Consider the following 13,484-nt stretch of genomic DNA (forward strand, 5'->3'; position numbering starts at 1 on the left):
ATGTCCACTAACTTAGGTAGCTTACAAAAGGAGGCAAATTAATGGAGCAGAGGTCTACCAGCAGCTATTAGTCATGACAGCTGACCAGAAACTTCCATGTGAGTGGCAGCATATTGTCCCGGGTGATAAGTGAGATCTACTGGTGCAGCCATTTTGGTTTCATCATTGCCAAGAGCTTACCCAAACTTGTCAAGGTATTCTTGGCAGTGGTACCCAGCCCGTGGAATACTGTCTTCCCTGAGGTTAAACTAGTGTTACCGATGTTGGCAGTGCCAGGTGAAAACTTTTATCTCATCAAAAATGGACTCTAGGGTTGATTGTATATTTTTAAGGGACTACATTTGCCAGACAGTTGAGGAGTTGTGCTCACTGATGTTTTAAAGTTTGTTGTTGTTGTTGTTGTTGATTTTTTTTAAAAAAAACCTTTGGATGGACTTGTGACCTGCCCCAAGGTTGTTTATGAAGAGGGTGGGAAATAAATCAAATACAGTGGTGCCTTGGGTTAAGAACTTAATTCGTTCCGGAGGTCCGTTCTTAACCTGAAGCACCACTTTAGCCAATGGGGCCTCCCACAGCCGCTGCGCCACCAGAGCACGATTTCTGTTCTTATCCTGAAGCAAAGTTCTTAACCTGAAGCGTTATTTCTGGGTTAGCGGAGTCTGTAACCTGAAGCGTATGTAACCTGAGGTACCACTGTAAATAAATGCTCCCTGTTGAGATTGTTACCTTCATGCTCTGTTTGTGAACATCCCAGAAACTGATTGCTGGCTACAGTTGGGAAACAAATTCTGGACTAAGCAGATCTTGATCCAATTCATAAGGTCAGCTCTGGTGCTCATACCTATTAAGAACACAAGAACTGACCTCTTGAATCAGATCAAGACTTTCCAGGTTCAGTGGGAATGGAGTGTGGTCCTCATCACTGAAATCACCCAATTAGTAGCCATACGCACATGTATATGAACAGTCATGACAACGAACTCCAGCTTAGACTTTGCTTAGATGGAAAATATGCAGAACTGGTTTGACTAATGATCACAGTGAGACTGGAAAAAATGATTACATGTACTTTGGACCACTATAATAACCCTACCATCTCCATATCTGTGAGAAGTTTTCTTTTGTCAGTGCACTGGTGCTGTTCAGGCTCATGTCTCCAAAATATCAAAAAAACGAACAGATTTTACTATTAGATTTTGCTCACTGCTGGCGCAACATCCCTCTCCTTGCATATCGAGGAGGTAAGTTAGCAAAGGAACGTGCATAACTCAGCGCATGTTTTGCATGTAGAAAGTTCAAGGTTCATTCATTCACTGCAATCCTCTGTTTAAGGATCTTGACTATCAAAATTGGAACCCTAAGAGGAGAAACTCGCTAAGATGGTGGGTTTTGAAATGGTGGTGGTTGCCTTAATTTGCTATATAGTTGACTGTTAATCCCTGTTCACTCATATCAGAACACAAGAAGAGTTCTGCTGGATGTCTATGAGAAGTCCACAAACAGGACCTGAGTATACTCCCTACATGCGCTGCATGACATTCTTCATTTTGCCCTGATTCTTCCAACATTCAGCTTTATTGGATGGTCTCAGGTGTTTGGAGAGATACTTTTTTGTTCTTACCACTCTGAACAATTGAGTGTCATCAGCAAACTTATCCTCATAACTCATATCATTTATAAACAAGTTTAAAAGTACTGGTCCCAATACGAATATTTGGGGAACCCCACCTCTTATATCTCTGTATGAGAACTGTGCATTTATTCCTGCTCTGCTTCCTGTTCTTTAACCATTTGCTCATCACTATAAGAGGACCAAACTGCAGGAGGTAGTGGAAGACAGGAGTGCCTGGCATGCTCTGGTCCATGGGGTCACGAAGAGTCAGACACGACTAAACGACTAAACAACAACAACAAATAAGAGGACTAGCCAAGCTTATTAGGCAACTTTAGTAGAGGACTTCCTTAAAAGTTTTCTGAAAGTCTAAGTACATAATACCCATTGTATGGCCCCCATCTATATGCTTGTTGACACATTCAGTGAACTCTAAAAGGTTAGTTAGACAAGATTTACCCTTGTGGAAGCCATGCTGGTCCTTCAGCAAGGCTTGTTCTTCTGCGTGTTTGGAATTCTAGCTTTAAATATACTTCCAGCCAGTTTTCCTAAAACAGATATTAAACTAACTAGTCTGAAATTTCCCAGATCTTTCCTGTTTTTAGAACGTGTCCTCAAGTATGGATGATGATCTTAGGGCAAATTACATAGTTTTGTTAGAAGAGTAGCAATTTCACATTAGAGTTCTTTAGGAACTCTCAGGTTGATACCCTCTGGATCCTGTGATTTAATTTTCAATTTGTCCATAGGGCCTATATCTCCCAAAGTATGTGGTGCACTGCCTTTATTTAATGTGGTGGGTATGAACAATTTGAGGAGACTTCCTGCCTTCCACAAAGCTGAAGAGAGGTCTTTTAGCATATGTAGTAATTGGTGTATCAAAATATGCTTCCCTTCTGCCAGTTAACACTTCCACCCTATCCTATTTCAAATGAGGAATTATCCAGCTTAAGTGCTTAGGGTTGCCATATTTTGAAGAGCAAAAAAGAGGACATATTTGCCAACTTCTACTTTTAACTATGGGTCGCTATTATGACTCTACTCATGAAAAAGAGGACATGTCCTGGAAAAAGAGGCCACATGGCAACCTAATGTGCTCGATGGTGTATAATTAGTGCAGGAATACTTAGGGGTATACCTATCTATAAATGTATGTACATTCCCCTATATACTTGCTGTGGCTGGACAGCTCAGTCGGTGGAGCATGAGACTTAATCTCAGGGTTGTGGGTTCAAAGAAAAAGGTTCCTGCATTCCTCCTGGTCCCTTCCAACTGTACAATTCTGATTGTGTGGTCGTATATATTTATAACTGGGAGTAAGTTCCATTGCACTTCCATCTAGACTATGATTCTATACCACGTAGCGCCCTATAGGCGATGGGATGGGGAAATGTAACATTTCGAGGCTTTCAAACGCAGGAGGAGGGAAAATTTAAATCTGGCTTTGAATAAGAAGCAGCAGCAGCAGCAGCAGTAGCTAAGCTTCTTGTCGGGCTCCGCGACGACTCCTTCGTCTGAATTTGTGGCTGTGGCTCAGAGGGAGAGAGCCAGCTCGCCTCCTCCCTTTCCTGCTGCCACCCACCTTTCCCCCAAATCTCTTTCCAGGATTTATTGCGCGCATCAAACCTCTCGCTGGGGTGAAACAAATCGCCGCTTGGAGACGCCCAGGGAGAAACGTGGAGCCGGCGATGATGTCGCTCCGGGATTAAAGTGAGCCGAGGAAAGTGATGTCAACGTGCGTGCCTAGGGAGAAGAGCGCGCACACCCGCGCGCCCCCATCTCCCCCCCGGCCCGACGGACGGCCCCGAGCGAGCGACCCCGTTCGCGCGTCATCGGCGGCACCGCTTATAAAGAGGGTCCCGCCAAGTCTGCTTTTGCCTGCAACCTCCTGGCTCCGAGTTGCGCGCAGGGCAAAGGCACTTGGTTCTCTCTCGCTGCCTCTCCAGAGGAAAACCGACGGCGCGCCCTCCGCGAAGCTCTCCGGTCATGGCGACGGTGACCCTCTTGGCGTGGCTCGGGCTGTGGCTGGGGCGCGCCACGTCGGGGCTGCCCGGCTCTCCCTGCGAGCCGGTGCGCATCCCCATGTGTCGCCACATGCCCTGGAACATGACCCGAATGCCCAACCACTTGCACCACAGCACCCAGGAGAACGCCGTGCTGGCCATCGAGCAGTACCACGAGCTGGTGGCCGCCGGCTGCAGCCCGGTGCTCAGCTTCTTCCTGTGCGCCATGTACGCGCCCATCTGCGCCGTCGAGTTCCTGCACGACCCCATCAAGCCCTGCAAGGCGCTGTGTGAGCGCGCCCGAGACGGCTGCGAGCCCCTCATGAAGAGGTACAACCACAGCTGGCCCGAAGCCCTGGCCTGCCAAGACTTGCCCGTCTACGACCGAGGGGTCTGCATCGCCCCCGAGGCCATCGTCACGGATCTGCCGGAAGGTGAGGAGAGCAGAAGAGAGCTACAAGGGGCGGGGCGGGCAGGAGGGCACCGGGGCGCCCTTCTGCGCCCCGGACAAGGACGAGTCCATTGGAGGTTTTGAGGCAGAGGCTGGATAGCCGTCTGCCAGGGATGCTTCAGTCGAGATTTCTGCAGGGCGGGGGGTGGGCTAGATGAGCCTCGGGGGTCCCGTCTCGCTCTACCATTCTACGATTGTATATATACAATCTACCTGGGAGTGCGTTCGATGGCACTTAGGTCTGTGAGACCCCCAGGCAAACCCCCCAAATGAGGCTGGCGCGCACCCCAACCTATTTGCCGAAGAAAGGTGCCCCCGCGATTTCGGTGGGACTTGCCTTTCCCCTTGGCGGCCTGATCCTGGGTAGCTTTCCTCGGAAGCAAGCCTCCCCGCAGAGGAGGAAACGAGGCAGGTCAGCTCTTCCCTCGACGTTTGGACGCCTTGCCAAAGGGGTCCCACCTGGACGCAAGTTCAACCTCCCTCGGAAACAAGGGCAGCAGGTGCGCGCCATTATTATTAATAGCCTAATATTTATTTATGCCCCGTCTTTTCCCCCGACAGAGACTCAAGGCGGCTTACAGATTAAATAAGAACAGCTAAAAAGTGCAGCTAAAAACAAACAATTAAACTAATAGAATTAAAACTATATGTATATATAAAAGATCTATTAAAAACATACAAGAAGTAACTACAGTTTCAGAGGAATTTTTTCCCAAGGAAACCCTTCAAGCGAGCTGGCTCTGCGCAGTGCGACCCGTGGACTGAGCGCATTTGCTCGGAGGGTAAATCCCATGGAAAGCGAAGGGGCTGACTTGAGAGTAACTGCGCTGGGGTTCAGCTTGCCAACGGGCGCGCTCTTCTGGGGTTTGAGAAGTTGTCAGACCATCTTTTTCCGATGAGGATATATTTTCTAAAAATTAAAGGGAAATCCCTCTCCTTTCCCCCCCATCAAATTTCAAATTTTTTTCTGTTTTTTTTTTTTTTCATTTTTCATTTTGTGTGTTCCCTCCTGAAGAAGACGTGAAGTGGATCGATTTATCTGACGACGTGATGGTCCACGAAAAGCCTCTGTTTCCCGAGTGCAAGACCTCAAGCCACGGTGAGCGCCTCTTTCTAAGACCGGGCACGATCAGCTCGCCGGAATATGTGTATTTCCATTATATATATATATATTTCTGTTTTGCTTTCAATGCAGAGCGCTGCAAGTGCAAGAAGGTCAAGCCCACTCTGGCGACGTATCTGTCCAAAAACTACTCTTACGGTGAGTCAGTCGGCAACACTTTATTTCTATTTAAAAAGTGAAAAATTGCTGCGTTATCCTCTCTCCCATCTCGTGGCTGGTTTCGTATCATCGGGATCTCCTTTTTTTTGTCCTTTTCGTTCAGCGGACTTCGGTTCTTCGGGAAATCTGATCCCTTTAATTATCCGAGTTCACAGAAAATATACATATAAATAAGACACGATTCAAAACGAATCTGGCAGCGGATTTTACCGTTGCTTCTTTCCTCCAGAACTTTGGGTTTTCTCCCACATCAGAACCAGCCTTCAGTGGTTTTCGGAGACACTGAGATTTACTGAAATGCATGTTATTTCTTCTTAAAGGGGAAAAAAGGAGAGAGAATGAAATAACTTATTTCTTAGACCCGAATCACTTGGGATTGCCACGAAACAGACTTTAGGGTCTCTGTTGGACAAGAGACAAAAGTATTGCTTTAAAAACAACAACCGGAGAAGGCACTATGTTTCTCAAATAGTAGTAATACTTCTGATTTAATACCTAAGAGAAACGTTATTTGGGTGCATTCCTGAATAAGCTAGGTGCCAGTGAAATCCATGCGTTTTACAGCTCCATGTTTAATACTGGAAAACTCAGTGGTTGGGAGTATGCCCCACTGAACTCAATGGTATTTACTTCTGAGTAAACATGCACGGATTCAAGGTGTAAGTCCCATCACCTTGAAGGGAATAAAAAACTCAATAGCAACTATGTTTAATAAACATTAGCTTTCTAAAAAATATGCATAGAATTGTGGGCAAAAAGTATTGATTGGAGCTTACTCTCAAGCAAGTTGTTTGAGGACAGCAGAATCCACCTCCCCACCCCACCCCACCCAAAATATAATCATATCTCTTATGTCCAGATATGATCTTGCATAGATGAAAACTCAGCTGAGTTCTGCTGAAATCAACAGCAGGATAAAAGCAACCCCTGTGTTAAAATGCCAAATACCAGCTTTATAAATTCAGATGATTAAGTTAGCAGGGCATTATTTTACGGAGGGTAAAAATAAATGAATCCATACACAGGACAAACACACTGGATAAATCTTAAGTTTTGCTAGAAATCTCTTATAAATTGATCCTGTGAAATGTAAATGGAATGTGTTTCAATGCAAAACTAGTGCCAATATCCAGATTTTTAAAGCCATTGTTTTTGACAATATCCAGAATACAAGGTTCTGTGGGAAAATAAAAAAATCACCTGCCTTTGTGTTTACACTCTTTGTGGAAGCACAGGAATGGGATGAGAAAGGAGATATTGCAAGGACTGGATTAACAAAATTATATCATTTGTTGTTCCTATACCTGTGGCACTTTTCAACAATTAAGAGCAATCCTATGTATGCCTACTCAAAATAAGCCCAATGAGACCCACTCCTGGGAAGGTCTGTATAGGATTGCACAGTTGGTCGCCAAAGTGGTTATCAGTAATTCTGAATAGAATACTAAAGCATCAGCTACCTGATGCAGTGACGGAGAGCTTCAAGAGCCCCAGATAGCTCAGTCAGTAGAGCAAGAGACTCTCAATCTCAGGGTCACAGGTTCAAGCCCTATGGTGAGCAAAATATTCCTGCATTTCAGGGGGTTGGACTAGATGACCCACATGGTCCCTTCCAAATCTACAGTGTTATGATTTGATGATTCCAAAGAGTAAGCAGGCTTCATCACATGTCTCACTTATTGGATCAGGAATGGTGGCCGGAGGTCTGGTGTTTCTCCAAGCATGCATCAGAATGTATGTCTCAAAGGTAGACGCTGCTATTGATTTGAATGAACATGGATCTCCACATTCTGGTACAATGCCACCCGTAAATGCACGGCGAGCATGAGACAGGATGGAGCACAGAAGGCCAGATAAAAGCCCAGTGTTTAAGCTGACCTTCTAAAAGATCCCTGAGAATGGATTTCGTAGGCTTCTTTTCAAAGGCAATTCCACAAAGGAGAAGCCACCACTGAGAAAGCCCTGTTCCTGGTTGACGATAACCTTGTCTCCCTAGGTAATGGGATTCACAATAGGGCTTCAGTGCTTGATCTCAGCTCTCAGGGAAGGTAGGAATCCTACTCAGGCAGGCAGCCCTCAAATATTCTAGGCACAGGGCATTTAGGAACTGAAAACCAGTCATTTGCACATCAGTCTCCTATTCTTTCTCATTGGTGTAATCATTTGAAATCAGTAGAATGAGCTGTGGGCAGAAGCAAGCAAGAAAATTAAAATAAGTGTGTGTGTGTGTGTGTGTTTATGTGCCTAAATAAAGTGTCGTCTCAACTTCCACCAGCTTTTGCCTAAAGCAAAAAATATCCCTTCCTGTTTCATATTTTAGAGATGTTTTTTAAAAGGTTTTATAAATTCAGAGATGGTACTTGCAGGCTTGCAGCGAGAGATCCGAAGTCTGTTGAATCAGGAACAAGTCTCACAATTCAGTGGGACTTACTCTGTAGCAAATGTGCCGCTTGCAGTGGAACTTAGCGAGACTGGATTCTGAGTAACCATATATAGTATCGGCTGTTGGTTAAGCGGCATTGTGGTTTACCTTTGCTTTATGTGTTGCAGTTATTCATGCTAAAGTCAAGAGCGTAGAGAGAGGAGGCTGCAATGAAATAACCACAATGGTTGACGTGAAAGACGTATTGAAATCTTCAACTCCTGTTCCCCATTCTCTCGTGCCTCTGCATACAAATTCCTCCTGCCAATGTCCCCCTCTTCTGCCAAAGCAAGATGTCCTCATTATGTGTTATGAGTGGCGCTCAAGGTAAGCAAAGATCAGGGGGCAAGAAACTGCGGCCAAGATGCCTGCTGTTATTTGCATTTTTGGCAAACCCAGCAAACAACACCCTTTGACATGCATGGAGCTGCCCCATCCCTTGAAAAACGTAAGAATGCCCCTGAGGGCAGGGCAGCTCCACAGATGCACCCGAGAGCCTTTGGGTGCCATGGCTGAAGTGGTGGACTTGGTTTGGTGGCGGTCCTGCCAGCAAAATGCTCAGCCCGGCCACATCACCCGCTGCGGCCACCACCTCCTCCTTTGTCAGGTAAGCAGCAGTGATGCTGCCTTGCAACACTACCAAAGAATGCCTAGGGAAGTGGTCGCCAAACTTGGCCCTCTGGCTGTTTTGGGGCTACAGTTCCCATCATCCCTGACCACTGGTCCTGTTAGCTAGGGATGATGGGAGTTGTAGTCATCTGGAGGGCCAAGTTTAGCCACCACTGGTCTAGGGGGTTGGTACTGTCACCCTCCAGCATGTGCTGCCTGAGGCAGCTGCCTCATTTTGCCTTATGGTAGGCTGGCCTTGGAGGGACGCAGATGGCGCTGTGGTCTAAAGCGCTGAGCCTAGGGCTTGCTGATCGGAAGGTTGGCGGTTCGAATCCCCGCAACGGGGTGAGCTCCCGTTGCTCAGTCCCACCTGCTGCCAACCTAGCAGTTCGAAAGCACGTCAAAGTGCAAGTAGATAAATAGGTACCGCTCTGGCGGGAAGGTAAACGACGTTTCCGTGCGCTGCTCTGGTTCGCCAGAAGCGGCTTAGTCATGCTGGCCACATGACCCGGAAGCTGTCTGCAGACAAACGCCGGCTCCCTCGGCCAGTAAACTGAGATGAGCGCTGCAACCCCAGAGTTGTTCACGACCGGACTTAACTGTCAGGAGTTATTTACCTTTACACTAGGGCTGGTCCTGAGCCAATGACTAAAATCCACTTTATCCTACCAGTGAGTAGGGTTGCATGATGCACTGAACTTCTCAAGGGAAGGGTGGGATAGAAATAGAATTAGTAATAATATGGAGAGATAGCTCAGTCGGTGGAGCACGAGACTCTTAACCGCAGGGTTGTGGGTTCAAGCCCCGTGTTGGGCAAAAAAAAATCCTGTATTGCAGGGGGTTGGACTAGATGACCCTTGGGGTCCCTTCCAACTCTGTGATTCTTTGATTCCAAATCTGAATTCTTGTATACATAGGAGGGATTCTATTAAAGATTTCACAGAATTCTAGATTTGGAAGGGGGACCCCGAGGGTCATCTAGTGCAGCTCCCTGCCATGCAAAAATCTCAGCACTCAGTCCCCCATCCAGTTTGAAACCATACTGGACCCTGCTTAGCTTTGCAAAACACTGGGATAGGAAGCCAGAGAAGATGGACAGAAAACCCTTAAGCAAAGGAAGACTTGCTACCGGTATGTTTTGATTCTGGAGATGGTGGTGGGAATGACCAGTGCCTTTTCTCAGGGGGTGCTTAAGGGTACATACCTATCTTTGTTGTTGTTAAAAAGTGTGGCACTTACCGGTACTTTTACTGTAACAACTTCATGGTGAGTCCCCGACACCTCTTTTTCTAGGGAAAAAAAGGCCCTGCTCTTGACTAATCTTGAGTTATCTGAGAATGCCAACCCATCAGTGTGAAGGCTTTCGAAATTAAGCTGAGGAATAGGAAAAGATTAGAAAGAATTCTGTTTTTCATGGAACAAGTTTGCCAGCGATGTTTTTAAAGGTCACTGAGGTTTTAGTTTTATATGCTTTGTTAAAGGATCTGAAAAAGAAAGCAAAAACAAAATATTGTGTTTCTCATTTGAACTTAGCCATATGTAAACAGGGTTTGAGTTACAGTGGCTTCTTAAAAATGTTAGAAGTAACAGTCTCTTGCTTGGAAAAGTGCTGAAGGAAATACCACATTCTTGTTTCTAGCAGTTTTCCCCTTTTCTGATTATACAGTATTTGGATTCAAAGACGCAGAAGTCTCACATTCGACTGGAGTCACAACAGCAAAACTCATCACAAACGCTCAGACTCATACAGTACAGGGTGAAAGGGTGTCTACCACATGTGTTGCGGAGCAAAAAATAATAATAATAATAATTCTAAAACAAAACATTTCATCTAAAAATGAACTGACATATGCCAGCGCAAAGGCTGTGCGATTCATATCTTGCATCTTTTAAACAGCCGCTCTGCAAGCCCAGATAGATCTTGTGTCATAAGATTACTTCCTGTTGATCGTGCCCTCTGTTTTAACACCACACACACAAAATTGGCACTGACTCTCTTTTACTGCATAGAAGGAGAAGTCATCCATAACCATCCTGAAGGAAACCTGGATACTTTGTCTAGATTCTTGAGATTCATTTCAAGTCTGACTCTTCTATTGTTTGTATAGTCCAGTCCAAAATGAATCTCCAGAGTCATTGCACCAGACCGGGCCCTATCCAGAGCTTAATGTGGCCTTAATCTTAAAAGAAATAAGCTTCCTTCAGACCATTTCTGGAATAGATTTGTGAGGAAGTTGCCTAGCCTTACAGCAAAGCAATGTATTTTATATGTTACTATAAACACAATGATATCAAATAATCTGTAAGATTCTTCTGGAATTAATAACAAAATAAAGAGACTTTTATCTTGTAGCAGTTAATTTAGACAACCATCAGTATTTTTATTCAACCCCACCTTTTCGTCTACATTGTATTTGTTAATGAGAATATTGATAAAAGGAAACTAAATCAAATATTGTGGGCAAAGTCCAGAAAAGTTAAGAATGCATATGAACTGCAGACCTAGACATGTTTGATGTGAACAAGTCCTCACTGAACTCAAAGGGACTTACCTTTTAGTAGATAGACAAGGAATTGCACTATAAATTCTTCTGGGTGGTAGCCAGCTATGTTTTACTCAGAGCAGACCCATGGAAATACAGTAGCTACATTTGGTCCATTAAATTCAATAGATTTACCGTAAGTAAAAATCAGTTGAAATCCATCCATTGATTTCTGTGAAGAAACTGGACCCACTGAGTTCAGTCGGGCTTCCTCCCAGGTAGGAGGGTGTTGGATTTCAGCCTTAAGCACATCTTCCCTACAGAAATATACGAAACTTAGAAGTGCTTGATTTTGACTCAAATGAGTCCACCATTTTTTAAATGTTTTATTCTACATTCAGGAAATGAAATTTCTATTGTGCTCTTCTTGATTCTACAATTAACGTTTCAGGTTAATGCTTCTTGATGGCTGCTCAGTTGAAAAATGGAAGGATCCGCTGAGTAAACGATTTAAGGTAAGACCACCTGAGACTTCTCAATATTTTATCTTCAAAAAATAGGATGCATTGCCTCACTCCACTCTTCAACAGCTATGTTCTAAAAACTGTGGCCAGCAGTCATTAGGAAAGTGGGCTGGTATGGAGAGGTATATGTATTACGGGGGTATACAGTCTCACGGGTGGCGCTGTGGTCTAAACCACAGAGCTTAGGACTTGCCGATCAGAAGGTCGGCAGTTCGAATCCCTGTGATGGGATGAGCTCCCGTTGCTCGGTCCCAGCTCCTGCCAACCTAGCAGTTCAAAAGCACGTCAAAGTGCAAGTAGATAAATAGGTACCACTCTAGCGGGAAGGTAAATTGCACTGCTCTGGTTCGCCAGAAGTGGCTTGGTCATGCTGGCCACATGACCCGGAAGCTGTATGCCAGCTCCATCAGCCAATAAAGTGAGATGAGTGCCGCAACCCCAGAGTCATCCGCAACTGGACCTAACGGTCAGGGGTCCCTTTACCTTTTTACCTTTATAGTCTCAATAAAACATTTTGTCCATCTTCCTCAGTGAGCTTAGAGTATCAAAAATAAAATAAAATATGGGGATTTTAGGGGGGGGAACCATGTGCCCATTTTCATCATTGGATGCAGCTATTGCTGTGGATGGTACAATTAAGAACATATATACAAGAAGCTGCATCAAGAAGCATATTAACATAAACCCTGTCTGTATATAAACAAGTTGCTATGGTATGAACCCAACCCTGCAGTTTCCCCTTCTGCACCGCAAGATTTCAGGAGGATATTATTGTATTGCAATGACCACTTCCTTGGCAGTCTTGTCAAAACCCTTTTCCAAACTGTTCCAGGGAATTTTGGTCTTCCACTGTTTGCCTTGCTGGAAATTCCCTCTGAGACTTCTTTCCTTGCACTTCACAAAACATGAGGGGGGGGGGAGCCAAGTTGGCTTCTAGTGGAGAGATAATCTTTTAGAAATAAGTATGTACTGCATTTCTGTCCCTAGCATGGCTCTTTCCCCCTCATGCTAGATGGAGACCAGCCTTAATACAAAATTTCTTACAATGTTTAAAGGTAAAGGTAAAGGGACCCCTGACCATTAGGTCCAGTCGTGTCCGACTCTGGGGTTGCGGCGCTCATCTCACGTTACTGGCCGAGGGAGCCGGCATACAGCTTCTGGGTCATGTGGCCAGCATGGCTAAGCCGCTTCTGGCGAACCAGAGCAGCGCACGGAAATGCCATTTACCTTCCTGCTGGAGTGGTACCTATTTATCTACTTGCACTTTGACGTGCTTTCGAACTGCTAGGTGGGCAGGAGCAGGGACCGAGCAACGGGAACTCACCCCGTCACAGGGATTTGAACCGCCAACCTTCTGATCAGCAAGCCCTAGGCTCTGTGGTTTAACCCACAGCGCCACCCGTGTCCCGTTTACAATGTTTACAGGATGGCTTTCTTTCTGAAAGTCAGCCTGAATTTTCACTTCTACCTCTAAATTAGGATATACATATGTGACTCCGACTCCTCCTAACCCGCTTTCTTAATTTACGTTTTCCTAGAGATGGGAACAGCGACTCCAAGAACAGAAGCAACGGGCAGGTCCAAATAAAAACCAGAATGCTAGAAACGCCGGGCGCAGCGGGATGCCAAAGCAAAACCTGAAGAACACCAACCCAGCGCTCACTAGTCCCAAGAAAATCAACACGCTCAGAAGCGATCAGAAAAAAACCAGCCCCAAAAACATATGAATTTTCCCAGAAGCTGACTTGGGTGTGTTTCCTGAACTCATCGACATAAATGTTCAGTGTTGTATTTCAAACAGACATCCTTTGAACAATTTACTTTTACAGGGTTTTTAAAAGCTGCAGATATACAGGTAGCTTTGCATTAACATGTGGCGGGTCGAAAAGCAAGTGATTCGGGGTATGCTTAGCACAACCAGTCGTAGTTTACTAGTTTGCATCTGGAGAGCATCCTGTGATTTAAATGTGTGTAGTGGAAATTTGTCTATGTGCTAGTAAGGCGGGCTTTGCACATTTTACATTGGGGTAGCCACTATTATTCACGTTTACATAGTTGAGTCCCACCAGGGGAATATCACTTGGTCATCCTGATTCCT

At 45.2% G+C, this 13,484-nt stretch overlaps 1 protein-coding gene across 1 annotated transcript; it reads left to right on the forward strand.

The window, feature by feature from the left end:
* Positions 1-3,598: 3,598 nt before the first annotated feature.
* Positions 3,599-13,232, forward strand: SFRP4 (secreted frizzled related protein 4). Its single transcript, XM_033165498.1, has 6 exons — positions 3,599-4,049; positions 5,082-5,165; positions 5,262-5,327; positions 7,899-8,097; positions 11,314-11,377; positions 12,925-13,232. Exons 1-6 carry the CDS (start codon positions 3,599-3,601, stop codon positions 13,111-13,113), a joined length of 1,053 nt encoding a protein of 350 aa, XP_033021389.1. The 3' UTR covers positions 13,114-13,232.
* The last annotated feature ends 252 nt before the right edge of the window (positions 13,233-13,484 follow it).

Source organism: Lacerta agilis, chromosome 12 (assembly GCF_009819535.1).
Source record: "Lacerta agilis isolate rLacAgi1 chromosome 12, rLacAgi1.pri, whole genome shotgun sequence".
In the NCBI taxonomy this organism is placed as follows: Eukaryota; Metazoa; Chordata; class Lepidosauria; order Squamata; family Lacertidae; genus Lacerta; species Lacerta agilis.

Bases quoted from the DNA above. Each gene is read 5' to 3' on its own strand.
- SFRP4 (XM_033165498.1), top strand. From the start codon at position 3,599: ATGGCGACGGTGACCCTCTTGGCGTGGCTCGGGCTGTGGCTGGGGCGC. The intron at 5,328-7,898 runs GTGAGTCAGTCG...TATGTGTTGCAG, and splicing joins GTCCAAAAACTACTCTTACG to TTATTCATGCTAAAGTCAAG. The intron at 8,098-11,313 runs GTAAGCAAAGAT...TTAACGTTTCAG, and splicing joins TGTTATGAGTGGCGCTCAAG to GTTAATGCTTCTTGATGGCT.